At 48.7% G+C, this 27,991-nt stretch overlaps 1 protein-coding gene across 1 annotated transcript; it reads left to right on the top strand.

Annotated features, from left to right (window-relative positions):
- Positions 1-191: 191 nt before the first annotated feature.
- sprtn (SprT-like N-terminal domain) lies at positions 192-27,991 on the top strand. The gene is made up of 5 exons (XM_038800604.1): positions 192-444; positions 1,239-1,338; positions 7,894-8,022; positions 15,871-16,138; positions 26,938-27,991. Exons 1-5 carry the CDS (start codon positions 215-217, stop codon positions 27,732-27,734), a joined length of 1,524 nt encoding a protein of 507 aa, XP_038656532.1. The 5' UTR covers positions 192-214; the 3' UTR covers positions 27,735-27,991.

Raw genomic sequence — 27,991 nt, 5'->3', positions numbered from 1 at the left:
CAGATAGTCTACGGGCTTTCATTGGTCTGTCGGCTCCATCAAGCCGCCCAATGACCTTAGTCTACTGGGTACCTGCCTCCATTGCGGTCTCTGATTGGCCAGTGCCGAATATTTCCCTCTTCACCGATTGGTCGCGGCTGTCATGTGATTGGCGGGGTGGTTGAGGCTGCACTGCGCATGTCAGTGGGGAGGTGGCGGTTGCTGGGCCGGGTGGATGGAGGGAGACTTGTTGTTGGCGTTGCAGTTGCAGGCGGCCTGGCAGGAGGACGATGGGGCCACCGGCCCCAGTCCGGCCCAACCGCCGCCGGCCTCGGTGGTGGACGAAGAGTGGGAGCTGATTGACCCCAATCCCGACCTTCACGCACTCTTCCTGCAGTTTAACGACTTGTATTTCTGGGGCCGCTTGGCCGGAGTCGAGGTCCGCTGGAGCCCGCGGATGACGCTGTGAGTAACGGGCGGCGCCAGGGCCGCAGGTCACAACTTTAGGGGCGGAGAGCGAGCACTTCCCGTGAGGCAGTTGACCCCCCCCCCCCCCCCCCCCCAGTTATATCTGGGATATGTTATCACAGGCCGACAGAGCCTTTATTGGACCATCGGATCCATAAGGTTGCACCGCAGACAATGCTGCATTCCCTCAGTATTGCATTGTCCCAGTCTGCAATATCCTGCAACACTGGAGCTGGGGCCTTGAGTGAGCCAAGCTGTGTCACGGTGCCTTCTAGCTACATCTGTGGAATAAAAATAGTTTTGGTTGAAGTTGGAAACGTTGCGTTTACTGCAAACTTTCACAGTTGGCTGGCTTGACAATGTAATTTTCACAGGAGGGCATATTTCAATCTGTTTTGCATTGTCTGTCTCCTCTGCTGAATTAACTTGATTCCTGGCTTGGGTCACTGTCAGTGTGGAGTCTGACGTTCTCCCCGTGTCTGCGTGGGTTTCCTCCCACAGTCCAAAGATGTGCAGGTTAGGTCAATTGGCCATGCTAAATTGCCCTTGATGACCAAAAAGGTTAGGTGGGGTTACTGGGTTACGGGGATAGGTTGGCAGTGTGGGCTTAAATGGGGTGCTCTTTCCAAGGGCTGTTGCAGACCCGATGGGCCAAATGGCCTCCTTCTGTACTGTAGATTCTATGAGACTTGGGGATTTTCACAGTAACTTCATTGCAGTGTTAATGTATTCCTTGTGACAATAAAGATGATTATTATTAATTGGTGCTGGCCTATTGTGGATTTTTTCAGTTGTGCGGGTGTGTGCTCCTATGAGGGGAAAGGAGGGCTGTGCTCCATACGCATCAGTGAACCTCTTTTGAAGCTGCGACCCAGGCGAGACTTGGTTGAGGTATGTGTTGAGCAGCATCAGTACCATATTTTCTAATGCTCCAATTGGAGACTGGCTGGCACAGGGATATATTTGTGCTTCCTCCTCATCAACCTGACTTCAAATCCAGCACAGTCTGGACTCTCTGTCTCTGTTCCGATATTAAATATGTTTGTGATTATGGGCCTGCTGTATCAGGATCACAAGTAGGATATTCGGTCTCTTGAGCTTTTTCCACCTTTCAGTTTGCTGGTGGCTGCCTGAAACTTTAATATTTGTAGTTCTAGTACCTTTCTGATGATTCTGTGCCTTGCAGTCTCTGGTGCAAGATGCTTGTAAAGTGCAGGATAACACAAGCAACAAAATGTCCTCTTAGGCTGGTGTAAACGGCGGAGGGTGGCAAGTGCATGAAACTTCAAAACACCTTAACTGTGATGAATATAGGATTGTATTTTATCCATCTGTTGCAGTAATTTAAAAAAAAACATTTTATTAAATCATTTATGATTTTATAATTAAAAAAAAAATACTAATCAGTGCATAACACCCCCCCCCCCCCCCTCAACCAACAACCATACCCAACCAACATGGCTTATACACACAATTTCCCAGTCCCTCCATCTCCTCTTGCTAATCCCGCCAAAACTAAACTAACTCCCCCTACCCCTTCATTCTCTAATTCTCTCCCCCCCACCCCCCTTATTGTATCTGCTAACCGTTTAGTTTTCCCCAAAGAAGGCGATAAATGGCTGTCGCCTCCGGGCGAACCCTAACATTGATCCTCTCAGGGAAAACTTAATTTTCTGAAGCCTGAGAAGCCCAGCCGTGTCACTAACCCATACCCCCGATTTCAGGGGCTCCGAGTCCCTCCAGGATAATGGGATCCGTCTGCGGGCTACCAAGATGGCAAAGGCCAAAACATCCGCCACTCTCGCCCCCTGGACTCCTGAGTCTCTGATACTCCAAAGATTGCCACCTCTGGACTCGGCGCTACCCTCGTTTTTAGCACTGTGGACATGACATTGGCAAATCCCTTCCAGAATCCCCTTAGCTTCAGACATGCCCAAAACATATGGACATGATTTGCGGGACCTCCTGCACACTTCACACACCTGTCCTCCACCCTAAAAAGCCTGCTCATCCGGGCCACCATCATGTGTGCCTGGTGAACCACCCTGAATTGAACCTGGCACATGATGAGGACGTGTTGACTCTACTCAAAGAATCCTCTCTCAGGTTCCTCTAGGTCCTCACCCAGCTCATCTTCCCACTTTTGCTTTACCTCCCTTATCTGGGCTCCCTTCCACTCCATGAGCTCTTTATAAATTTCCGAGACCTTCGATTTCCCCCACTCCTGTTTTTGAAACTACTTATCCTGCATCCTCTGTGGCGGTAGAAGAGGAAAGTTAGAAATCTGCCTCTGTAAAAAATCCCTTGCCTGCATATAATAAAACCCATTCTCTCCCAGCGGTTCAAAATCCTCCTCCAAATCCTCTAAACAAGGAAAGCTCCCATTGATAAACAGATCTCCCAGCCTCTCAATCCCTGCTTTGTTGCAGTAATGTTAATAACCTAGGTTTGGGGCTGGTTTAGCTCACTCAGCTAAATCGCTGGCTTTTAAAGCAGACCAAGCAGGCCAGCAGCACGGTTCGATTCCATACCAGCCTCCCCGGACAGGCGCCGGAATGTGGCGACTAGGGGCTTTTCACAGTAACTTAATTGAAGCCTACTCGTGACAATAAGCGATTTTCATTTCATTCATAAGGTATTCAGATTCTGTCTGCGAAAGCTGAAATTAAGAGATTGTAAAATGTGAGGTAATTATTAATATTAACCATTATCTTGATGCCTAATGCAATATGATTCTTGGAGATGCCCTAGAGTGTAGATAATTTATGGGGGAGTGGTGTTTAGCCTTATTTAAGCATGGAACATAGTGAGATAGATGATAATGGAAGGGGCCAGGTGTGCAGTAGGCAGGTTTGGCTGTAGGATGTTTTAGTTTGGCAAAGACGAGCATTTGCAGGTCATGTCTGAAATGTGTCTCTACTTTTCTGAAAGCAAATCTCTACACAATTGTATAGCAAGTATTTGCTAACTTTATTTATCAGTGGCTTTTGATCTGTAATGGACTTAATTGGAAATAGAAAGGTATAAGGTAGTAGTTAGTGTTTCCATTTTGTTTGGAACTGTTTAATTTGATTGTAGAGCTATTTTTCTGTGATAATGTAGTTAATACTGTCCCAATAAAGTTTTTTTTTAAATATAAAAGATCTCTATTTATCAGTGGAATCGCTCCTGGGGTGAAGTATCCTTTCCTCGCAGTTTTACAAATTGAAAAATAGTTGCTGTCCAGTCTAGAGTCTGGCTCAGTACCGTAGTACAACTCTATGTAAGCATGGATAATTCTCAAATCCAATTCCAAATTTAAAAAATAAATAAATTTAGAGTAGCCAATTTATTTTTTCCAATTAAGGGGCAATTTAGCGTGGCCAATCCACCTACCCTGCACATCTTTGGGTTGTGGGGGCGAAACCCATTCAAACACGGGCAGAATGTGCAAACTCCACACGGGCAGTGACCCAGAGCCGGGATCGAACCTGGGGCCTCGGTGCCGTGAGGCAGCAATGCTAACCATTGTGCCAGTGTGCTGCCCCCAATTCCAGACTTGCGGAAATGGGATGCATCTAAGCCATGTTCATGCATCCCTGGGCGTTCCTCCAGAGCGATAGGCAGATAGGTGGTTTACCTTTATCCAATTTGTTACTTTATTATTGGGCTGCCAATATTGAGAAAGTACTGGGGTGGATTTGTGTTCAGAGTTCCATATGGGGGCAAATAGAGGTGAGTTCTTGCAGGGGCTCTAGTTTGGATGTTTTAGTAACTGCTGTGCTTTCGTTTTCTCCTGCCAGCTTTTCTTTGAATCCAGTAGTGGTGTCCACCTTGAGAATCTGGAAGTAGTTCAGACATCATTTTAAATTTAGCTCCATGTCGTTGTTGGCCCCTATCTGCAGTAATCATCCCTTTATGCCAGCGGACTTCGACTCAATATTTAGGTCATGGGAGGGGAACGGTTTGGAGTCTTATCTATGGAATGTTTGCCAACTTTTAAGGAGCTGTCGAAAAACTTTAACTCCCCGGGACAAATTTGCTTAGATATTTCCAGATTTGCAATTTAAAAAATTTATTTATTTATTTTTATTTATTTTTTATTTGTGGAAGGCTTTTCTCTTGTCATCACTGTCCTCCCTGGTGGAGAGGATTTTATCTTTGACCTGGTATGGCGGGGTGAAGTATTTTGGGTATTTATAGCCAGATCCTATTAGCAGAGTCTGCTGCGTTGAATGAGGTGAAGTTGAAAAGGGAGGTAGAATTGGGTCCTATTCTGGATGAGGAAGTGTGGCAGGGTCAACTCCATGTCTTCATTTAAAAAAAAAAGATTTTAATTCTCCTTTTTCACATTTTTTCCAAACCCACCAACAATAAGCAGTAACGAATACAATGTCAATTCCCATATCAACAACAACAATCCCATTCTCCCACCAAACCCCTAAACAGTACCCGCATGTTAAAATAAACAAATAGCACAAAAGGAATCCGGAATCACCCATAGTGCATAATGAATTGTAGAATCCCTCCATCCTTCCCCTCTTCTCAAGACCTAACCTTAAAACTTAACCTTCTCAAGAGTTAAGAATTCCAACAGGTCACCACTCCAGGGCACAGGGTGGAGAGGTTGCTCTTCATCCCAGTAGGATCTGCCTTTTGGCGATCAACGGGGTGAAGGCTACAACATCTGCCTCAGCACCCGTTTCCAATCCTGGCTGGTCCGACATCCCGAATATGGTCTCCCCGGGTCCAGTTTCACGTGTACCACTTTAGAGATTACCCTAAAAACCTCCTTCCAGTAATCCTCCAGCTTTAGACAGGACCAAAACATATGAACGTGATTCATGGAGCCCTCCCCGCAATGTTCACACACATCTTCTACCCCCTCAAAGAGCCGGCTCATCCTCACCATCGTGAGGTGTGCTCTATATGCCACCTTCAGCTGTATCAGCCCCAACCTCGTGTACGAGGTGGAGGTGTTCACTCTCTGGAGCACCTCACACCAGAATCCTTCCTCCATACCCTCTCCCAACTCTTCCTCCCACTTTGCTTTGATCCCTTCCAGTGGTGCCTTCTCCTCTTCCAAAATAGCTCCGTAAACCACTGACACTACCCCCTTCTCCAGTTCCCCCGTTGTCAGCAGCTCCTCCAGCAATGTGGAAGTCGGCTCCACCGGGAAGCTCTGTATCTCCTTTCTGGCAAAGTCTCGAACCTGCATGTATCTAAACATTTACCCCTGCTCCAGCCCATACTTCGCTCCCAGCTCCTTCAATCCTGCAAACCGACCCCAAGAAACAAATCTTTTAGTATCTTAATCCCCTTTTCCTCCCATCTCCGAAAATTTCTTTCCCACTTCCCTGGCTCAAATCTGTGGTTCCCCTGAAGCGGCATTTCCCTTGACCCTGCCCCCAACCCGAAGTGTTGGCGAAACTGCCTCCAAATTCTTAATGAAGCTATTATAACCGGACTCCCTGAGTATTTCCCCCGGGCCATCGGGAGTGGCGCTGTCGCTAGTGCTTTCAATCCCGACCCCCTACACCAACTCTCCTCCATTCTGACCCCCACTGGAAATCAACCCTTCTGACCCAGCTCTGCACCTTCTCCACATTTGCTGCCCAGTAATAATACATCAGCTTCGGAATACCCAAACACCTTGCGTGCCTTCCCCTCTGTGGCCTTTCTGGCCACCTTCCCTCCCCATATAAACGAGGTAATCTTTCCCTCAATCTCTCTGAAAAAAGCCTTTGGCAGGAAAATCGGCAGGCATTGGAAAAATAAACAGTAATCGCAGCAACACGTTCATTTTAACAGCCCATCCCATCTTGCCAGGTCAGCTTTCACCTTCCCCACCAAACTAGAAATGTTGTACCTACGGAGCCCCCCCCCAATCCAGAGGAACCTGCACCCCCCAGGTATCTAAAGTGAGACCCTGCCCTACAGAATGGCAGCCCGCTGGCCCCGCCCCCATCCCGGGCTGAGACATCTTCATGTGCTCTGCTTAGTTTGATCCAGTTCAAAGGTGAGGATGTGTGGTTTTATTCGGGGTTGGATGACAGGTGAGCGATGTCCTCTGGGCCGCTGGCTATACTCGTATGTTCTGGTCGTGTCCCAAGTCATTAAGCTTTTGGATGATCTCCTTCAACACCGTGTCAGAGATTCTTTTTTTAAAAAATAATTTTTATTGAAAAATTTTGAATTTGTACAACAATAACGCACCATAGTAAAATACCAAAAATAACAATAATGTTAGCAATCATAAGCATTCGGCCCACCTCCATGAACAACACAACAATAAAGAACCCCCCCCCGGGGTTGCTGCTGCTATTGACCAAGATACCTATCTTTGAGCCAGGAAGTCCAGGAAAGGCTGCCATCGTTTATAGAACCCTTGTTTTGATCCTCTCAGGGCAAATTTGACCCTTTCCAATTTTATAAATCCTGCCATGTCACTGATCCAGGTCTCCACACTTGGGGGCCTCGCATCCTTCCACTGTAGCAGGATCCTTCGTCGGGCTACTAGGGACGCAAAGGCCAGGACACCGGCCTCTTTCGCCTCCTGCACTCCCGGCTCTACCGCAACTCCAAAAAGCGCGAGTCCCCACCCTGGTTTGACCCTGGATCCAACCACCCTCGACACCGTCCCTGCCACCCCCTTCCAGAATTCTTCCAGTGCTGGGCATGCCCAGAACGTATGGGCGTGGTTCTCTGGACTCCCCGAACATCTGGTGCACCTGTCCTCACCCCCAAAGAACCTACTCATCCTAGTCCCGGACATGTGGGCTCGGTGCAGCACCTTAAATTGGATGAGACTAAGCCTCACACATGAGGAGGAAGAGTTGACCCTCTCCAAGGCATCCGCCCAAGTCCCGTCCTCTATCTGCTCCCCGAGTTCCTCCTCCCAGTGTCAGAGATTCTTAATGTCGAGTTGGAGCCTTGTCCGCTGGTGGCTGTTTTCAGGGTGTCAGATTCGCCGGTGCTGCAGATAGGGGGGTGAAGACAGATGTCCTCGTCTTTGCCTTGTTAATAGCCTCGAGGCGGGTTCTGCTAGGGTGGAGATTTTTGCGGGTCCGATGTCTATCAAACTCTTTTCCCAGAGAGCAGTGGAGGCAAGGTCATTTCATATTTTTAATGCTGAGTTATATAGATGCTTGCTTGACAAGGAAGTCGGTGAGTATTGGGATAGGAATGAAAACTGAATTGGACAATAAGATTAGTCATGTAATATTTGTAGCAACTCAGACTATTTAAAAATCTCAAAGTCAACATCGACTGATGACAGTTAGTGTACAACAATATTGGTTTCTTTTGAGTCATATATGTGACCAAATAACCATCTTTAATCTCCAAGTTCAAGTTTCCTTTGTACTTTCCTATTTCATTTTTAAAAATGTTTGCGCTTTGTGAAAATTTATGGAAGACTAACCTAATTAAAACAGTGTGATCTCAACCTTTTTGTTTTGCCAATAGACACTGTTACATGAAATGATCCATGCCTTGCTGTTTGTCACAAATAATGACAAAGACCATGAGTCTCATGGCCCTGAGTTCTGCAAACACATGAGGAGGGTCAACAGGATCAGTGGAGCTAAGGTGACTGTAAGTACCCAAAGGGAGTATTCTAGTCCATCTTTATCTTTTTAGAGTCAGTTGTGAATGTTGTGACTTGACGCGCGCGTGAGGAATAGTTGTGGACTCTCGGTCTGTACTTGTTGAAGTTTAGAAGGATGTGGAGTGGATGTGTCAAATTATAGGAAAAACTAGAATCAGCGGACACCATCTCAGACTAAAGGGACGATCCTTTAAAACAGAGATGAGCAGGGATTTCTTCAGCCAGAGGGTGGTGAATCTGTGGAGCTCTTTGCTGCAGAAGGCTGTGGAGGCCAAATCACTATGTCTTTAAGACAGAGATAGATAGTTTCTTGATTAATAAGGAGATCAGGGGTTATGGGGAGAAGGCAGGAGAATGGGGATTAGAAAATATCAGCCATGTTGAATGGCGGAGCAGACTTGATGGGCCGAGTGGCCTAATTTGCTCCTATGTCTTATGGTCTCGTGTTTAAATGCTGCTGCCCTCTATCCATAAGCTACTCCAGCTCTACAACTGAGTTCTCTTCGCTCTTTCAATTCTGGTCTCTTGTGCATCCTAGGTTTTCACTAATGCGTGTGCCTTCAGCTGCCAGAAACCAAAGCTCTGTAATTCCTTCCACTAAACACCGTGCCTCTTTTCCTTTACAATGCTTCTTGAAACCTCCTCCTTTGACCAAGCTTTTGGTTACCTCAACTAATATCTCATTATGTGAATCACAGGTTTCTGTCTGATAAGACACTTTTGAAGTCTTGCTAGGTTAAACCTGCTCACTGTTGCCCAGTTTAGTGTTCTGCCAGGGTTACTAGGTACCTGACCTCATTATAGCTTTGGCCCAAACCAAGGAGGGGAATAAGCTGAACTTCAGGAGAAATGAATGACATCAAAGTAACATTTGACTGAGTGTGGCAGCAAGAGACTCTTGTCGTATTGAAGTCAATGGGAATCGGGGAATACTCTCCTATTTGGAGTCATGCCTTGTACAAAAGGAAATGGTTGTGGTTGTTGATCAATCATCTCGGGAGTACCTCCGGGTATTGTCCTAGGTTACGCAACCATCCTCAGCTGCTTCGTTAAAAAAATTATATATTTTTGTTAAGGCTTTTACATATATATACATCAAACATAACCACAACCAAAAAGGGAGCAAACAGGGATTCAAATAACAAATAAATATCTGACATTCCTATTTTCAAAATAGTCAATGAACGGTTTCCATCTCCGAGCAAACCCCTCCACAGTCCCCCTCAAGGCGAACTTGATCTTTTCAAACCTGAGGAATTCTGCGAGGTCCTGAACCAGTGCCCAGGTTTCGGCAGAGCCGAGTCCCTCCATTCCAACAAGATCTGTCTCTGGGCTACCAGGGAGGCAAAGGCCAGCACATTGGCCTCTCTCACCCCCTGGACTCCCAAGTCTTCCGACACTCCAAAGATTGCCACTTCTGAACTCGGGACCACCTTCATCCTCAACATCTCAGACATAACGTCAGCAAGACACCCCCCCCACCCCCCCAAACACGTGGACATAGTTTGCAGGCCCACTAGTGCATCACACTCACCTATCCTCTACCGCTCACAAACCACCTCATCTACTAATAATCCCACATCTAACCTCCACTGCGGGTGCTCCCCCCACCCCACAAAAAAATTCACATGCAAGTCCACCCAATGCAGTGCATGGTCCACAATTGGCAAGAATTCCGAGTCAACCACCCCCGCCAGCAACGTCCTACCATCACAAAATAGTCCATCCGGGAGTACACCCTATGTACATGGATGAACAATGAAAATTTCTTCGCCCCTGGCCTACCAAAACCTCCACTGGTCCACTCCTACCTTGCGTGCCATAAACCCTTTCAATTCCCTCCCTGAACTCGGACTCAACCGATTCTCTCCTTCCCTCCCCCCCAAAAAAAAAATGATCAGCTAGCGCGAGTCCAGGTCCAGGATCTTCCCTCGCATTCGCCTCATGAATTCAACATCGTCCCAATTTGGGGCATAAACATTCATTAGGACCACAGTCATCCCCTCCAATTTCCCACTCACCATTACGAACCTTCCCGAGTCTGCTAATGTATTCCCCCACCTCAAACGCTTATTTATTAGGACTGCCACACCCCCACGTCGTCATATCTAATCCTGTGTAACCATCTAATTTTGGGTCTCTAACCTCAGCCACACACGATCGATCCCCGCTTTCAGCGGGTCCACCGTCTTCCCCAGGTCCTCCAGAGCTTCTCTTCTCTGCTGGCTGAGCTTTGCATTGAAAAAGTCCACCAGCTGCTCCTTTGACCATTGGGCTGGTAGGGCCGATCCGTTGCTCTTTCCCTGTGTTGCAGGAAAAGTTTCTTGAGCTAACAGCTCCTTTCTTCGTAAACCACTTCTGGTCTACGAATCCACTCACCGATGGAGTAAAGTCTTCCTCCACCATTCCTGCACCGTTTTCCATTAAAACACCCGCCAGTTGATTGGGAAAAAAGACCAACAAAACCGCCTCGAGCGGGAGCTGCCAAATGACCCCTCACACCATGGCCACCACTGGAGGTCGCCCTCAACTTCATCCAATGACCTTTCTTTCACAATATCAGAGATGGGGATATTCGGCAATATTTGTGACTCCTCAGACACTGAAGCTACCCATGCAGCAAGACTCTGACAATATCCAGGCTTGAGCTGATAAGTGGCAAGTACATTTGTGCCATATAAATGCCAGGTAATGACCATCTCCAAATAGAGAATCTAACCATTTCTCCATGACATTACCATCACTGAATCCCCATGATCATCATGCTGGGGGGTTACAATTGACCAAAAACTGGTTTCCGGTGGCGTTATCGGGGGAGGATGTGCACGAGGTGGCTACAGCTAGAGTCCTGCATTTCTTGAATTTCTCTTCCAGTTTCAGGAGTATTTTCATTTGAAACCCACATAATTAATGGTATTCTGCCTATATGATTGAAATGCCAGGAAAGTCAGGGGAACGAAGGTGGACAGCAGAAGTTTGGTGACAGAATCGGAGGCCTCTCAGACCTCGTCGGCAGATAAAATGGTGGAGACCACCTCTGCGGCTCCAACCACTCCACTAACAGCCGAGGTGTTTTTGAGTACCGTGGCGAAGGAATTTGATAAATACTGGCAGGTTGTGTTGGAGGACTTCCGCAAATCAATGAAGGAGGCCTTAGCCCCCATCCGAGCGGCTCTGGAGAAAGCCAATGAAACTGTGAAAGCCTAAATGGAAGTGGCCCTTTCAAGATGGTGACCAGATTGCCTCACTGGAAGCGAAAATGTCTTTGGTGGCCAAAGCAAAAAAAATAGTTGAAGGCCAAGATAAATGATCGCGAGAATCTGACCAGGAGGCTAAACATTTGAACTTTGAGGCTTCCAGATGGGATGGAAGGCCCAATGCCCACAAAGTACTTCACAAAGATGTTTGGTAAGATGGTGTGGGAGGGTGGATTCATTTCCCCTCCTGAGTTGGACCAAGCCCACCGTACACTCTGGCAGAGACCTCGTCCTGAGATTCACAGTGTGAGGTAATAATGAAATTCCATAACTTCAAAGAGAAAGAACTGTTTGTGAGATGGGTGAAAGAGCATCGAGACTTCAAATGGGAAGGCCACATTAGTGGGTTCTACAAGACGTGGGAGTGGAGCTGGCGAAGAAGAGGGCTGCGTTCAACAAAACCATGGTCGCCCTGTACAAAAGGAGTCTGGTTCCGTGTGGTGTACCCGGCTTGGCTTAGAGTGACTTTTGATGGAAAGGACTATTTATTTAATATGCCAGGAGATATGGACTTCTTTGTTAAGAAACACGGGTTGGGTGCGGTGTGATTGTTTGGATGTTGGGGACGGGCATGTTGAATTGTTGCATTGTTTGAGTTTCCTGTTTGTTGTTCTTACATTTTCTTGTTGGGGTTGAATTTTTACAGTTTAGGTTTAGGGTTTATGTGAGGTTCTGTTGGTCATTAAAATATATAGGTCCCTGTCGGACCACAATGGTTTATGGGATTTTAGTATTGTTGTTTGTAACCATTTTTCTTAACTCTAGTTGGGAGCCTCCCTGCTAACCTAATGGGAGTGGCTTTGAAGGATTGGCTGCAGCTCATTATAGTAGTTTTTTAGATAATAAGCTGAGAGTTTTTGTTTTGTTTAGGCTTGTTAGCGTACCGAGGTACAGTGAAAAGTATTGTTCTGTGTACAGTCCAGCCAGATCATTCCATACAGCGACACAGGCAATGGGTGAGCATTCGGAGTGCCGTACTACTCAGTAAAGAAGATGGGTGAAGAGATCAGTTCAGTCCATAAGAGTCATTCTGAAGTTAGTTAATAATGGGGAAGAAGCTGTTTTTGAACCCGTTAGTGCGGGTTCTCAGACTTTTTCTCTTGCCCGATGGAAGAAGTTGGAAGAGTGAATAACCCAGGTGGGAGGAATCTTTGTTATGCTGCCTGCTTTCCCAAGGCAGCGAAAGGTGTAGACAAAGTCAGTGGATGGGAGGCGGGTTCGCATGATGGACTGGGCTGTGTTCACGACTCTGTAGTTTCTTATGGTCTTGGGCTGAGCAATTGCCGTACCAGGCTGTGAAACAGCCAGACAGGGTGCTTTCTATTGTGCATCTGTAAAATTGGTAAGAGTCAATGTGGACATCCTGAATTTCCTTACTTTCCTGAGGAGGCAAAGGCGCTGTTGTGCTTTCTTGGTCATAGCGTTGACATAGGTGGACAAGGACAAATTGTTGATGTGCACACCTAGGAATTTGAAGTTGGCGAACCATCTCCATTTCGGCACCATTGATGGAGACAGGGGTATGTACGATACTTTGCTTCCTGAAGTCAATGACCAGCTCTTTAGGTTTGCTGACATTGAGGGAGAGATTGTTGTCATTACACCACTCCACTAGGTTCTACCTCCCTTCTGTACTCTGACTCATGGTTGTTTGAGATCCGGCACACTACAACAAACTTGTAGATAGAATTGGAGCACACACCTTTGCCACACAGTCGTGTGTGTATTGGGAGTATAGTAGGGGGTTAATTACACAGCCTTGCGGATATTGTGGACTATCGTGGAGGAGGTGTTGTTGTTTATCCTTAATGATTGTGGTCTATGGGTCAGAAAATCGAGGGTGCCGTAGGTTGTGGAGCTTTGATATTAGCTTGGCTGGGATTGCATTGAAGGCAGAGCTGTAGTCAATGAATAGGAGTCTGATGTAAAAGACCTTGTTTTCGAGATGCTCCAGGGATGAGTGTAGGGCCCGGAAGATAGCATCTGCTGTTGTGGTGGTACGTGAATTGCAGTGGGCAGTTGTTTGTGTTTGTCTTACCTCTATTTGTACGTGAGATCGTATTTGAGGGATGGGGGTAGTTTGCTGACTGTACCTGCAATATTTCCTTCGTTTAGCCTTGTGATTTGGTTTGGTGACCTTCTTGGGTGGGCCTTGTTGCTAGGCCTTTTATATATCTTTTGGGTAACCTCACTTGGTGGAAATGGCTGACTCCGGATTGAGGAGGGATGGGAGATCCCTAATTCATTTGGTTACCTGGAATGTCTCCTGAAAGGCCCAGTGAAAAGGTCAAGAGTATTTGCTCACCTTAAAAGATTAAACTCTGATGTGTTTTTGCAAGCGTCTCATTTGCAGGGCTGCAGTAAGGGTGGGTCGGACAAGTCTTTCATTCCTGTTTCAGTGGTAGAGACAGCAATTTTTAAATTTACATAAGCGTACCCAATTATTATTTTTTTTGTTCCAATTAAGGGGCAATTTAGCGAGGCCAATCCACCTAACCTGCACATCTTGGGGTTGTGGGGGTGAAACCCACGCAGACACAGGGAGAATGTGCAAACTCCACACGGACAGTGACCCAGGGCCAGGATTCGAACCCGTGTCCTCGGCGCCGCAGTCCCAGTGCTAGCCACTGTGCTGCCCAAGGATGCAGCAATATTAATTAGCAAAATGGTTCAGTTTTCTGCCTCCAGGATCATGGCTGACCCCTATGGCAGCCATGTTATTGTCTGTAGCTCTTTTGGGTGGGGGCACTCCAGTGGTTCTGGTTAATATCCATGCCCCAGACTGGGGTGATACAAATTTTATTCATCTGTTGGCCTCCTTTTCCGATTTAGATTTGTACCAGCTTATTTTGGGTGGGAACCTAAATTGTGTTGTAAATGCGAGTCTGAAACAGTCCAAGCCCAAATCCCTGACTCCATCGGGGTGGCCAGGACGTCGGTGTCTTTCATGGAGCAGATGCGCGGGAGGAAGGTGCTCGATCCTTGGTGCTTAATTTTTCTCGCATGTCCATCAGGTATACTCACGATCAATTTTACTTTTACTGAGCACTCTGTAATTGTGATTTTGGACCATGCCTTGCACTTGTTGATTTGGCACTAGAGTCAGGTCCCTGGAGTCTGCCATGGAGGTTATACGCTATATTATTAGTGGACAAGAAATTCTGTGAACACGTGTCTACTGTCACTGGGGATTATATAAAATTTGATAAAAGTGAGTCACTCTCCCCTTCCACATGTGAGAAGCCCTTAAGGTGGTCCTCAGGGGAGATGATCTCCTATAGAGCGCCCATGGTGAAGATGGTGAGGGCAGAGCAGCAGAGGCTAGTGCTCTCCATTTTTGAGGTGAACCACCAGAACTCTCACACCCCTATAGATCGAAGCCTCCGGCTGAGAAAGAGGTCAGAACTGACTTTTTTGGACAGCTTATTCATCCCAGCAGTGGAGAGGAGCGCGGAGTTGGAATCCCCGTTGGGCCCAGAGGAAATTATGAAATGCATTGGGTTGATGAGAAGTACTCCATTAAAGGGTAAGTAGAAGGGTTCTACCTAAGATAGCAGCCATTCATTTCCTTTTTCATTAGCTGTTGGGGAGTTTAGTTTAGTTTTATTGGTTAAAGTGCACATGTGGTATTGTTTTTGTTTATTTCTTCTATTGTGTAATTTTGTTTAATTGTTTTGGATGGTTTTAATATGGAAAATTTTTAATGAACATATTTGAAAAAAATAATTGACCAAATAATGGACTGGACCAACCACATACAAGTAGATCATAGGCTGGCAATTCTGAGGCAAGTAACTGACCACCTGATGCCTAAAGAGTCTCCAACATCTCGATGGCGCAAGTGTGATGGAATACACTTCATTTCTTTGACTCCAAAGGTACTCTGAAACATGGTGCCATCCAGGACAAAGCAACTTGCTTGATTGACCCCCTATCCACCATCTTCATCACTTAATCCACCACTGACTCACAGCGGCACCAGTGTGTACCATACTCTAGATGAGTTGCAGAAATTCTTTGACAGCACCTTCCAAGCTCTCAACCTCTTGTCACCTTCAAGAGGAGGTGGGAGCACCCCACCTTCAAGTTCTCCTCCAAGTCATACACCATCCTGACTTGGAACTATATCGCAGTTCCTTTACTGTCAATTGATTAAAATCTTGGAACTCCCTTCCTAACAGCACTTGTCTGTACCAACACCACGTGGACTGCAGCAGTTCACGGCAGCAATTTACCACCACCTCCAGGGCAATGAGTGATGTGCAACAAATGCTGACCTGAAATAATTTTAATGCAGCTTGTTGTACATTTTAATAACTTTTGATAGATGGTGCACTCTGTTAAATGCTGAGAATGGATGTTGTTTTAAATGCAATTACAATGTTAATTTATCTGTAGTTTAAACAATTCAAAATTTGTAACTGCTGCTAAGATGAAATTTGTAGTACTTGCTGGTTTAATGATTTGAATTATTAAAAGCCTCCCTTGCGCCTTCATATTGGCCACAAGTGTACCCACAAAGTAACTAATAGATATGCAGTTTCTTTTTTCAGTGTTACAGAAACGTGTCTCTTTCAGATTTATCATGATTTCCATGATGAGGTGGATGAATACCGGCAGCACTGGTGGCGTTGTGACGGGCCCTGTCAAAGCAGGAGGCCATATTTTGGATATGTTAAAAGGGCGATGAACAGAGCACCATCGGCTCGAGACCCCTGGTGGGCTGAGCATCAGCAGACCTGCGGCGGAGCCTATACCAAAGTCAAAGAGCCTGAGAACTACAAGGCAAAGAAAGGGAAACATGGGGAAAAGCCAGGGCAGCTATCAAACTCGCCAAAGGATGGAGGTAAGTAGTCCCTGGGTGGGTGGCAGTGCCAACAATTTGTATTGTCTTTACAGGTGGCAAAAGTTACTTTGTGCCATCTGAGTAACGGTGTCCAGTATAGCATCACCCACTGAAGTTTAAGGGGGAATGATTATTCTATATTGGTTACTGTGATATAAAAATAGATGTTTTGTTTCTGGTTTCTGAGTGTTAAACAGTGTGCGACTAAGACTACACCTTCATTAACTGTCTACCTTTTCAAAAGGACAGCACACTTGAGAGTTGATGTTTTGGCTGCAATTCAGAATTGATGCTCCACTGGTTTAACTCTTTTATGCTTGAGATGCTAAGCAGCTAAATTTGCCAAATGTCTAATTACTTTTGGTTGGTTTATAAATTGTGAATTCGGCCTGCAATCCCATCAGGACTGGTCACTGGAACTCACTACATCTCTGTACTGCAGCACGACGGAAGGAACGCAGGGGCTAATCTGAGATTAAGATTATGGGATTTGTTTTATGCATCTTTGTCTTTTCAAGGATCTCAAAAAGAAATTGAAGGATTTAGCCTAACTAGTTTAGAGTACCCAATTCATTTTTTCCAATTAAGGGGAAATTTAGCGTGGCTAATCCACCTAGCCTGTACATCTTTGGGTTGTGGGGGCGAAACCCACGCAAACACTGGGAGAATGTACAAACTCCACATGGACAGCGACCCAGAGCCGGGATTGAACCTGGGACCTCGGTGCCGTGAGGATGCAGGGCTAACCCACTGCGCCACCATGCTGGCCCCGTCTAACTAGTTTAACTCCTATCTCAACTTCATTTGGACTGCTCGCTTCGCTGTATTATTTAGCCTGTTTTAAAATAAATAAATGTCTATCTAGTTTGGCCAATTAGTGATCCCCACCACCCCAAATATTATCCAGAAACAAAACTCTAAATTGTGTCCCACATATGAATTAAAGGGGCTGATTCTCCTGTCTGCAAGTTGCCTTTCTCCAAGGCTTGGCCCACTCCAGAGAGCAGTTGAGACTGGAGTCATGTTAAGGACCAGACCGGGTAAGGATGGCAGATTGGTTTCCTGCTCTAAAGGACATTAGCAAACTGGTTATTTATGACAAATCGGCTTTTAAATTACAGAATTTTTTATACTGATGTAAAATTCATAGTGAGATTTGAACTTTCATCTCTGGATCATTAGTCCAATCCCCTGGATTGCTAGTTCAATAATATAACCACTACACTACCACGAGAGAACCTTCACCACATGGACTACAACAACTAAAGGAAGGTTTATCACCTCAAGGGCAATAAATGCTGACGTTGTCAGTGATGTTCACATCCTGATAATGGGCAAAATTCCATCCTGCTTATTAGCAATCATAAGCATTCGCCCCACCTCCATGAACAACACAACAATAAAGAACCTCCCCCGGGTTGCTGCTGCTATTGACCAAGATACCTATCTTTGAGCCAGGAAGTCCAGAAAAGGCTGCCACCGTTTATAGAACCCTTGTATTGATCCTTTCAGGGCAAATTTTACCCTCTCCAATTTTATAAATCCAGCCAGGTCTCCACACTTGGGGGCCTCGCATCCTTCCACTGCAGCAAGATCCTCCGCCGGGCTACTAGGGACACAAAGACCAGGACACCGGCCTCTTTCGCCTCCTGCACTCCCGGCTCCACCGCAACTCCAAAAAGCGCGAGTCCCCACCCTGGTTTGACCCTGGATCCAACCACCCTCGACACCGTCCCCGCCACCCCCTTCCAGAATTCTTCCAGTGCCGGGCATGCCCAGAAAGGGCATGGTTCGCTGGACTCCCCGAACACCTGGTGCACCTGTCCTCACCCCCAAAGAACCTACTCATCCGAGTCACAGACATATGGGCCCGATGCAGCATCTTAAATTGGATGAGACTAAGCCTCGCACATGAACAGGAAAAGTTGACTCTCTCCAAGGCAACACTTGCTCCTTTTTTGTGGAAAGCTTATTCAACAAACTGACAATTTGAAGGCCCTGATTTTCTGCTTTGGGCAGTCCATCACATAACTATTTGTCATACCGGAAATTACTGTTCGCTGTCTCTCTCCTCTTCCCCCCCCCCCCCCCCCCCCCCCCCCCCCCCGGGATTAATTTGCCTATTATTCCTGTTCTGGTGATATCCAGATCTACAAAAGAAGCTTTCACCCTAATTTTCCTGAGTCCAGTATCTGGGTGATATCGAATACGGCCAATCATTGAGTCCTCTGGACATCATGGATTGTGCTATTTGTTCAACTGCTGGAAATAACTGCTCCCCGGGAATTCTTTCAAGACTGCTCCCCAGTGGGGGAATATCTGAGAATCGAACCTCGGTTACAACCAGGAGTCTGTTCGGATGTGACACTCGGGGACAAACCAACCGTTTAAATGCTAACACTGAATGTGGGATCTCTAAATTGGATTTCTTCAATCGTTTATACTGTCTTTTAAAGTCCATGATCTATTCTTCCATTAAACCACCTTCTGTCTTCTGGAATCTATCGAAGTTTTACAAATTTCATCCATCACACTTAATACAAGATCCAAACCCTTATCAATATCTAGCTGACAGCCAGCTAACTCCCAATATTTGCTTCTCATATTTACTTTTATTAGGAGATAATGTCAAGGCCGGGCCCTGGTTGCTCACCTCGGTAGAGCATCAGACTTTTAATCTGAGGGTCCAGGGTTCAAGTATCTGTCAGGGCTTTGATTTCGGCTCAAGGCGTTTGCTTCCCAATGAACGGCAGGAAAAAAATAATGTCAAGGCCGAGGGCAGCATGGTGGCGCAGTGGTTAGCACTGCTGCCTCACAACGCCGAGGTCCCAGGTTCGATCCCAGCCTGGGTCACTGTCCGTGTGGAGTTTGTACATTCTCCCTGTGTTTGTGTGGGTTTTGCCCCCACAACCCAAAGATGTGAAGGGTAGGTGGATTGGCCACGCTAAATTACTCCTTAATTGAAAAAAATAATTGGGTACTCCAAATTTTTTATGTCAAGGCCGTACCTTGTTTCCTCCTTGATCCAAACAAGCACCTAATTCTTCCATTGGTCATGTGGTTCAGACTCAACATCGTGGAGGGTAATCATACTCTGACAATTTACATGTGCTTTCTGCCATTTTCCACAATGTCCATTAGGATTGCAGTCTTGTTTGGGGAAGGGAAAAAAATTCCCTTAGTTTTCAACCTTCACCTTTAGGCAACCCTTCTCTGCTACCTTGTTCTAATTCTTTTTTTTTGTAAATATTTTTATTCAAAATTTTTACGTCATAAATAACAGAAAAGAAAAATTCAAACAGAAGAAACCCCCCCACCCCTGAACAGAGCAATGAAAACAGCAAAAATAAATACACAACTAAATAATGCAATGTATATTAAACAATAATAGATCCCCAACCAAACATAGACAACAACCCACTCCTGGTTGCTGCTGCTACTGACCATCCCCTAATGCTCTGCCAGGAAGTCTAGGAACGATTGCCACTGCCTTAAGAACCCCTGCACAGATCCCCTTAAGGCAAATTTCATCATCTCCAATTTAATAAACCCTGCCATGTCATTAATCCAGGATTCCACGCTTGGGGACCTCGCATCCTTTCACTGAAGCAGAATCCTTTGCTGGGCTACCAGGGACGCAAAGGCCAGAATACCAGCCTCTTTCGCCTCCTGCACTCCCAGCTCATCTAACATCCCAAATATTGCAAGCCCCCAGCCTGGCTTAACCCTGGAGTTCACCGCCTTTGATGGCGTCCTCGCTACATCCCTCCAGAACTCCTCTCCAGAACATGTGGATATGGTTTGCAGAACCCCCCCCGAACATCTCACACACCTATCCTCACTCCCAAAGAACCGGATCAGCCTTGCCCTGGTCATACGCGCCCTGTGCAGTACCTTAAATTGTATCAGGCTAAGCCTGGCGCAAGAGGAGGAAGAATTCACTCTTCCCAAAGCAGTCGCCCACATATCCTCATCGATCTCCTCCCCCAGTTCCTCCTCCCACTTACCTTTTAACTCCTCCACCGAGGCCTCCTCCTCCTCCTGTATCAATTGGTAAATTAATAAAATCCTACCCTCTCCGACCCACACCCCCTACAACACCCTATCCTGAACCCTGGGTGTCGGCAGCAGCGGGAACTCCACCACCTGACGCCTAACAAACGCCCTAACCTGCATATATCGGAAGGTGTTTCCGGGAGGGGAGGGGGGGCCTGATTTTCTCCTCTAGTTCCCTAAGGCTCGCAAACCTCCCGTCGATGAACAGGTCCCCAACCCTCCGAATACCCCCCCATCCATTTTCCCCGGGGCAAACCGATGGTTCTCCCGTATCGGGGACCACACCGAGGCCCCCACCTCCCTCCGTGACGTCTCCATTGCCCCCAAATTTTATGGGTCGCTGCCACCACCGGGCTCATGGGAGGGAGCGGCAGCGGTGCCGTCGTCAGCGCCCCCAGGCTCGTGCCCACACAAGACGCCATCTCCAACCTCTTCCAAGCCCCCCCCCTCCCCCACTTGCGTACCATCGCCACATTGGCAGCCCAATAATACCCGCAGAGGTTAGGCAGTGCCAGCACCCCCCCTCCCCCGGCATCCCTACTCCGCTCCAAAAACACCTGTCTCACCCTCGGGGTCTTCTTAGCCCACTCGAACCCCATGATACTCCTGTTAATCCGTTTTAAAAAGGCCTTGGGGATCAGGATGGGGAGGCACTGAAACAAAAACAGAAACCTCGGGAGCACCGTCATTTTAACGGACTGTACCCTACCCGTCAGGAAGAGCGGCAGCATATCCCACCTTTTGAACTCCTCCTCCATTTGTTCCACCAGCCTCATCAAGTTAAGCTTATGCAGGGCCCCCCAGCTTCTAGCCACCTGCACCCCCAGATACCTAAAACTCATTTCTGCCCTTTTTAGCGGAAGCTCACCAATCCCCTTCTCCTGGTCTCCTGGGTGCACCACGAACAGTTCACTCTTCCCCATGTTAAACTTATACCCGGAGAATCCCCAAACTCCCTGAGGATCCTCAACACCTCCGGAATTCCCCCCATGGGGTCCGCCACATACAATAGCAGATCGTCTGCATACAACGATACCCAGTGTTCCCCCCCCCCCCCATTCCTAGACTCCCTCAAGGCCATGGCCTGGGGCACTATCGCCAGAGCAAAGAGCAAGGTATAGCCGACAATATTCTGACGACCTCCAGTTCGTAGCCACACACACCACCGGGGCCCCGTACAGCAGCCTCACCCAGCTGACGAACCCCACCCCAAACCCAAACCTCAACCCCTCCCACAGGTATCCCCACTCCACCCTATCGAAGGCCTTCTCCGTGTCCATAGCTACCACTACCTCCGCCTCCCCCTCCACCACCGGCATCATAATTAAATTTAGGAGCCTGCGTACATTGGTATTCAGCTGCCTCCCTTTCACAAACCAATCTGATCCTCGTGTATAATCCCCGGGACAGAGTCCTCGATCCTCGTGGCCAATATCTTTGCCAGCAGTTTCGCATCTACATTGAGAAGCGAAATCGGCCTATACGACCCACACTTCAAGATCAGGGAGATCAATGCCCTACCTTGTTCTAATTCTGATGGTCAGTTGGTGAATGAAGAAACGAGAGCCAATTTTTACTTGGGATAAGTTTATTCAGAGTGAAACATTTCATTTCATTTTCATTTTTTCATTTTCTTTTTTTTAAAATAATTTTTATTGAGATTTTCACAAAATATAAACAATAAAACAATATTAACCAAACAACCATAATAAAAACTAAAGAACAAGAACCCCCCCTGTAACTACAAAAACAGGAAAAAGAAAACAACAAAAGGGAAAGAGATAACACCCGCCCCATCCAACAAACCCCTGTGCACAATTCTCCCTCCCACCGAAGCAACAAACCACCCCCCCCACCCCCGGGTTGCTGCTGCTGCCGGCCTATTTCCCTATCGTTCCTCCAGGAAGTCCAGGAAAGGCTGCCACCGCCTGAAGAACCCTTGCACCGACCCTCTCAGGGCAAATTTCACCCTCTCCAACTTAATGAACCCCGCCATATCATTGATCCAGGCCTCCACGCTTGGGGGCTTCGCATCCTTCCACTGAAGCAAGATCCTGCGCTGGGCTACTAGGGACGCAAAGGCCAGGACCCCGGCCTCTATCGCCTCCTGCACTCCCGGCTCCGCTGCTACCCCAAATATCACGAGTCCCCAGCCTGGCTCAACCCTGGATCCTACCACCCTCGACACCGTGCTTGCTACCCCCTTCCAAAAGTCCCCAGAACATATGGGCATGGTTCGCTGGGCTCCCCGAACACCTAGTACACCTGTCCTCGCCCCCAAAGAACCTGCTCATCCTCGTCCCGGTCATATGAGCCCTATGCAGCACTTTGAACTGTATGAGGCTAAGCCTCGCACAAGAAGAGGAGGAGGTCACCCTTTCCAGGGCATCCGGCCACGTCCCCTCCTCAATCTCCTCACCCAGCTCCTCGTCCCATTTACCCTTCAGCTCCTCCACCGAGGCCTCATCCACCTCCTGCATGACGTGGTACACATCCAAAATCCTCCCCCCTCCAACCCACACCCCCGAGAGCACCCTGTCTCGAACCCCCCGCGGGGGCAACAAGGGAACCCCGCCACTTACCGCCTGGCAAACGCCCTAACCTGCATGTACCTGAACATGTTCCCCGGGGGAGCCCAAACTTCCCCTCCAACTCGCCCAGGCTCGCAAACCTCCCATCTACAAACAGGTCCCTCAACCTCCCAATACCTGCCCTGTGCCAGCTAAGAAACCCCCCATCGACGCTCCCTGGGAAAACCGGTGGTTCCCCCGTATCGGGGACTCCATCGAGCTCCCCCCTATGCCGTCTCCATTGCCCCCAAATTTTCAGGGTAGCCGCCGCCACCGGGCTCGTAGTATACCTCGTTGGAGGGAGCGGCAACGGCGCCGTTACCAGCGCCTCCAGGCTCGTATCCACAGAGGACGCCATCTCCATCCTCTTCCATGCTGCCCCCTCCCCGTCCATTACCCACTTACGCACCATTGCTGCGTTGGCAGCCCAGTAATACCCACACAGGTTGGGCAGCACCAGCCCCCCCCCCCTATCCCTGCCCCGTTCCAAAAACACCCTTCTCACCCTCGGGGTCCCGTGTGCCCATACAAACCCCGTGATGCTCCTGTTGACCCTCCTAAAAAAGGCCTTCGGGATAAGGATGGGGAGACACTGGAACAGGAACAAAAACCTCGGGCGCACCGTCATCTTGACGGACTGCACCCTACCCGACAGCGGTAACATATCCCACCTTTTAAACTCCTCCTCCATTTGCTCCACCAGCCTTGAGGTTAAGCTTGTGCAGGGCCTCCTAGCCACCTGGACTCCCAGGTACCTAAAGCTCCTCCCTGCCTGTTTCAATGGGAGCCTACCAATCCCCTCCTGATCCCCCGGGTGCACAACGAACAGCTCGCTCTTACCCAGGTTGAGCTTATACCCAGAAAAGCCACCAGAGAATCCTCATCACCTCCGGCATTCCCCCCACCGGGTCCGTCACATACAGCAACAGGTCGTCCGCATACAGCGACACATGATGCTCCTCCCCACCCCGCACCAGGCCCCTCCAGTTCCCCGACTCCCTCAGCGCCATATCCAGGGGCTCAATTGCCAACGCAAAGAGCAAGGGGGACAGGGGACACCCCTGTCTCGTCCCCCGGTACAGCCGAAAGTACTCCGACCTCCTATTCGTGGCTCCACTCGCCATCGGGGCCTCAATAGAGCAGCCTCACCCAACGGACAAACCCCTCCCCAAACCCAAACCTTTCCAACACCTCCCACAGATACCCCCACTCAACCCTATCAAAGGCCTTCTCCGCGTCTAATGCCACCACTATCTCCGCCTCCCCTTCCACAGCCGGCATCATAATGACATTCAGAAGCCTTCGTATGTTGGTATTCAGCTGCCTTCCCTTTACAAATCCCGTCTGGTCTTCGTGAATGACCCCCGGCACACAATTCTCTATCCTTGTAGCTAAGATCTTCACCAACAGCTTGGCGTCTACATTTAGCAGCGAGATCGGCCTATATAACCCACACTGCAGGGGGTCCTTGTCCCGCTTAAGGATCAAGGAAATCAGTGTCCACGACATAGTTGGGGGCAAAGCCCCCCCCTCCCTTGCCTCGTTAAAGGTCCGAACCAACAGGGGGCCCAACAGGTCCGCATACATTTTATAAAATTCGGCCGGAAACCCATCAGGCCCCGGCGCCTTCCCCGACTGCATGCTCCCTATCCTAGTGACCAGCTCCTCCAGCTCAATCGGCGCCCCCATTCCTTCCACCTGCCCCGCCTCCACCTTCGGAAATCGCAGCTTGTCCAGGAAACGCCCCATTCTCTCTCCCCCCCCCCCCCCCCCCCCCCCCCCCCCCCCCAAATCGGGGCTTCAGACCGGTACAATTCCCCATAAAAGTTCCTAAAGACCCCATTAACGTCTACCCCCCCTCCGCACCACCTTCCCAGCTCTATCCGTCACTCCCCCAATCTACCTGGCCGCGTCTCGCTTTCGGAGCTGGTGTGCTAGCATCCTACTCGCCTGCTCCCCGTATTCATACACCACCCCCTGTGCTTTCCTCCACTGAGCTTCCGCCTTTCTGGTGATCAGTAGATCGAACCTGGCCTGAAGGCTACGCCGCTCCCCCAGCAATCCCTCCTCCGGAGCCTCCGCATATCTCCTGTCCACCCTCACCATCTCCCCCACCAATCTCTCCCTCTCTCTCTGCTCTCCCCTCTCCCTATGGGTTCGGATGGAAATCGACTCCCCTCTAATCACCGCCTTCAACGCCTCCCAGACCGTCCCCACTCGGACCTCCCCGTTATCGTTGGCCTCAAGGTACCTCTTGATACACCCCCGAACCCTCCCGCCCACCTCCTCGTCTGCCAGCAGCCCCACCTCCAAGCGCCAGAGTGGGCGCTGATCCCTCTGCTCCCCCAGCCCGAGGTCCACCCAGTGTGGGGCATGATCCGAAATGACTATGGCAGAGTATTTGGCATCCTCCACCCTCGAGACCAGCCACCTGCTCTAGACAAAAAAATCGTTCCTGGAATAGGCCGTATGCACATGGGAGAAACCCTGGCCCTTGGCCTCGCAAACCTCCAGGGATCCACCCCTCCCATCTGATCCCTCAACACCGTAGCCGCCGCCGGCCTCCTACCCGTCCGGGACCTGGATCGATCCTGCATGAAACAGAGAACCCCCCCTCCAAAAAAAATATAGACACAGTTACATTTACATACAAAACCCCCAACCCTGACCCTCAGTTTGAGTCCAATTTCTCGGCCTGCACAAAGGCCCACGCCTCCTCCGGGGACTCGAAATAATGGTGACGGTCCTTGTAGGTGACCCACAGACGCGCCAGCTGCAACCTGCCAAACTTCACACTCTGTCTGTGGAGCACCGCCTTCGTCCGGTTGTACCCGGCCCTCCGCTTAGCCACCTCCGCACTCCAATCCTGGTAGATCCGCACCACCGTGTTCTCCCACTTGCTGCTCCGCTCCTTCTTGGCCCACCGAAGCACGATTCCCGGTCAATGAACCGGTGGAACCTCACCAGCACCGCCCGCGGCGGCTCATTCGGCTTGGGCCTCCTGGCCAGTATTCTGTGGGCTCCCTCCAGCTCCAGGGGCCCCTGGAAGGACCCAGCTCCCATCAGCGAGTTCAGCAAAACGACCACATAGGCCGCCAGGTCCGACCCCTCCAGCCCCTCCGTGAGGCCCACGATCCGTAAATTTTTCCGCCTCGACAGGTTGTCCATCTCCTCGAACCGCTCCTGCCACTTTTTATGGAGCGCTTCGTGCATCTCCACCTTCCCCGCGAGGGCCGCGGCCTCATCCTCTCTTTCGGAGGCTTGCTGCCGCAGCTCCCGGATTGCGGCCCCCTGGGCTGTCTGAGTCTCCAGCAGCTTACCGGTGGTAGCCTTCAGCGACTCCAGCAGCTCCACCTTAAGCTCCAGAAAGCAGCGCCGAAGAGTCTCCTGCTGCTCCTGCGCCCACTGCCTCCACTCCTCGAGGGCTCCGCCAGCCGCCATTTTGTTTTCCTTCCCCCGCTTTTCCAGAGGCGCTGCCACCGCTTTTCTGCTCACCCCACTCCTGGTTCGGACCATAGAACCCTGGGGATCTACTACAGACCCCTTCCCACGTCGGGAATCGTCGATAAAGCACCGCTGGGGGCCCTAAAAAGAGCCCCAAAGTCCGTTTCTAGCGGGAGCTGCCGAACGTGCGGCTTAGCTCCGCATAGCCGCAACCGGAAGTTCCATTTTTTTCATTTTCATGTATATACCTCCACACACAACCCACACCGTGATTCTTTTTAAAAAAAAAAATTTTTTTTTTTTTAAAGAGTAGTCAATAATTTTTCTTTTCCAATTAGGGGGCAATTTAGCGTGGCCAATCCACCTAACCAGCACATCTTTGGGTTGTGGGGCTGAAACCCACGCAGACATGGGGAGAATGTGCAAACTCCACAGTGACCCAGGACCGGGATTCGAACCAGTGTCCTCAGCACCGCAGTCCCAGTGCTAATCACTGCGTCACACGCTGCCCGTGATTCTTTATACATGCTCACATAACTGTACAATGCCCCCCATCAGTTTTACTAAATCTCTATTGTTACGATCAATAATGTGCGCACTATGTAGTATAATTTACACAGTATTGAAACTAATGGTCCAGATCGGTCAGTGATTTCATTTTCTGAAGTTTGGTGCAGTGTGTAATCAGCTGAAGCCAGTAAGTATTTAACTTTGTCCTGTTTTGTTCAGTTAAATCTCCAGGTGTGGACATTCGTTCTGTCATCCCGTTCAATGGAAACGGACATGTCCTCGGAGGCAGGAACATGGACTCTCCCTCTCAACGTACACCCTTCGGGAAGATTCCTGAGAGCAGCAAGTTGCTCAGCCCGCCCTCCCAGTTTGTTTCCTTGGGTCACGAATCCGGGTGTTGGGCTGCTAAATCCAACCAGCAGAGAACTTCACCCAAGGCTGCTGCAAATTCATCTGATCCTGTCCGACTGGGTGCAGGATCACCCTCTGTCCTCACGGAGTGGTTGCTGAAAAAACCTAGCAACGGTACAGGCTCAAAAACTCCTAAAAGATCCGTCAGCAATACCAAGGCTTTTATCAGCGTCAATGGGTCACCTGTTAAGATTGGCAGGACAAAACCAATGAACTCTGTGAAGGAGACGGTGCCTAAAAGTAGCCAAAAAAGGCCTGTCTCTGAACTACACAGGACTCCTCGGCATTCAGGCCAGTCTGCCACTGGCCCGAGCACCAGAAAAAAGGTTTGTGCTGAGCCGTCCTTCCCTGGAGAGTCCATCATTCGTGCATTTGACAGATCACCAGCACACAGACCGGGCCTCCAATCTGTTACAGCAGGCGTGTCTGGGAAGGCAGACACGCCTAATTGGCATAGCTGGAATAGCATGGGTGTAACAGCATCACAGATGGCCAGTCCCGCTGGCAGTACCAGCACCAACAGTGTACCTGTTAACTGCCCTATCTGTCAATCTGCTGTCTTGCCGTCTGAAATTAACCAACACCTAGATTCCTGTCTCCAGTGATGGGGGAGAGAACGTGGACCATGAGTTTTATTTTAATGTCAGTCAGTCAAAATCTCCAGGAAAGATTTATAAAGGTAGTTTTATTTATTTAGTGTCATTTTTTCTGAAAGATGTTGCCAATTTAATTTGAATAATGTAAACAATACTTTTATACTTTACTGCAGAATAATGTTCATTTTTATGTTGGGATTTGGAACCATTTTAGCATTGCAAAATAATTTTGAATTATGCCCTAATAAAGTTGATTGTCCTAATTC

This window comes from Scyliorhinus canicula, chromosome 6 (assembly GCF_902713615.1).
Source record: "Scyliorhinus canicula chromosome 6, sScyCan1.1, whole genome shotgun sequence".
Taxonomy (NCBI): domain Eukaryota; kingdom Metazoa; phylum Chordata; class Chondrichthyes; order Carcharhiniformes; family Scyliorhinidae; genus Scyliorhinus; species Scyliorhinus canicula.
Note: the sequence above shows the minus strand (reverse complement) of the source record. Positions and strands in the feature narration are given on the sequence as shown.

Excerpts from the sequence above, each read along its gene's own strand:
- sprtn (XM_038800604.1), top strand. The coding sequence starts at position 215 with ATGGAGGGAGACTTGTTGTTGGCGTTGCAGTTGCAGGCGGCCTGGCAG. Across the intron at positions 1,339-7,893 it reads CCAGGCGAGACTTGGTTGAG|ACACTGTTACATGAAATGAT; the intron begins GTATGTGTTGAG and ends TTTTGCCAATAG. Across the intron at positions 8,023-15,870 it reads TCAGTGGAGCTAAGGTGACT|ATTTATCATGATTTCCATGA; the intron begins GTAAGTACCCAA and ends TGTCTCTTTCAG.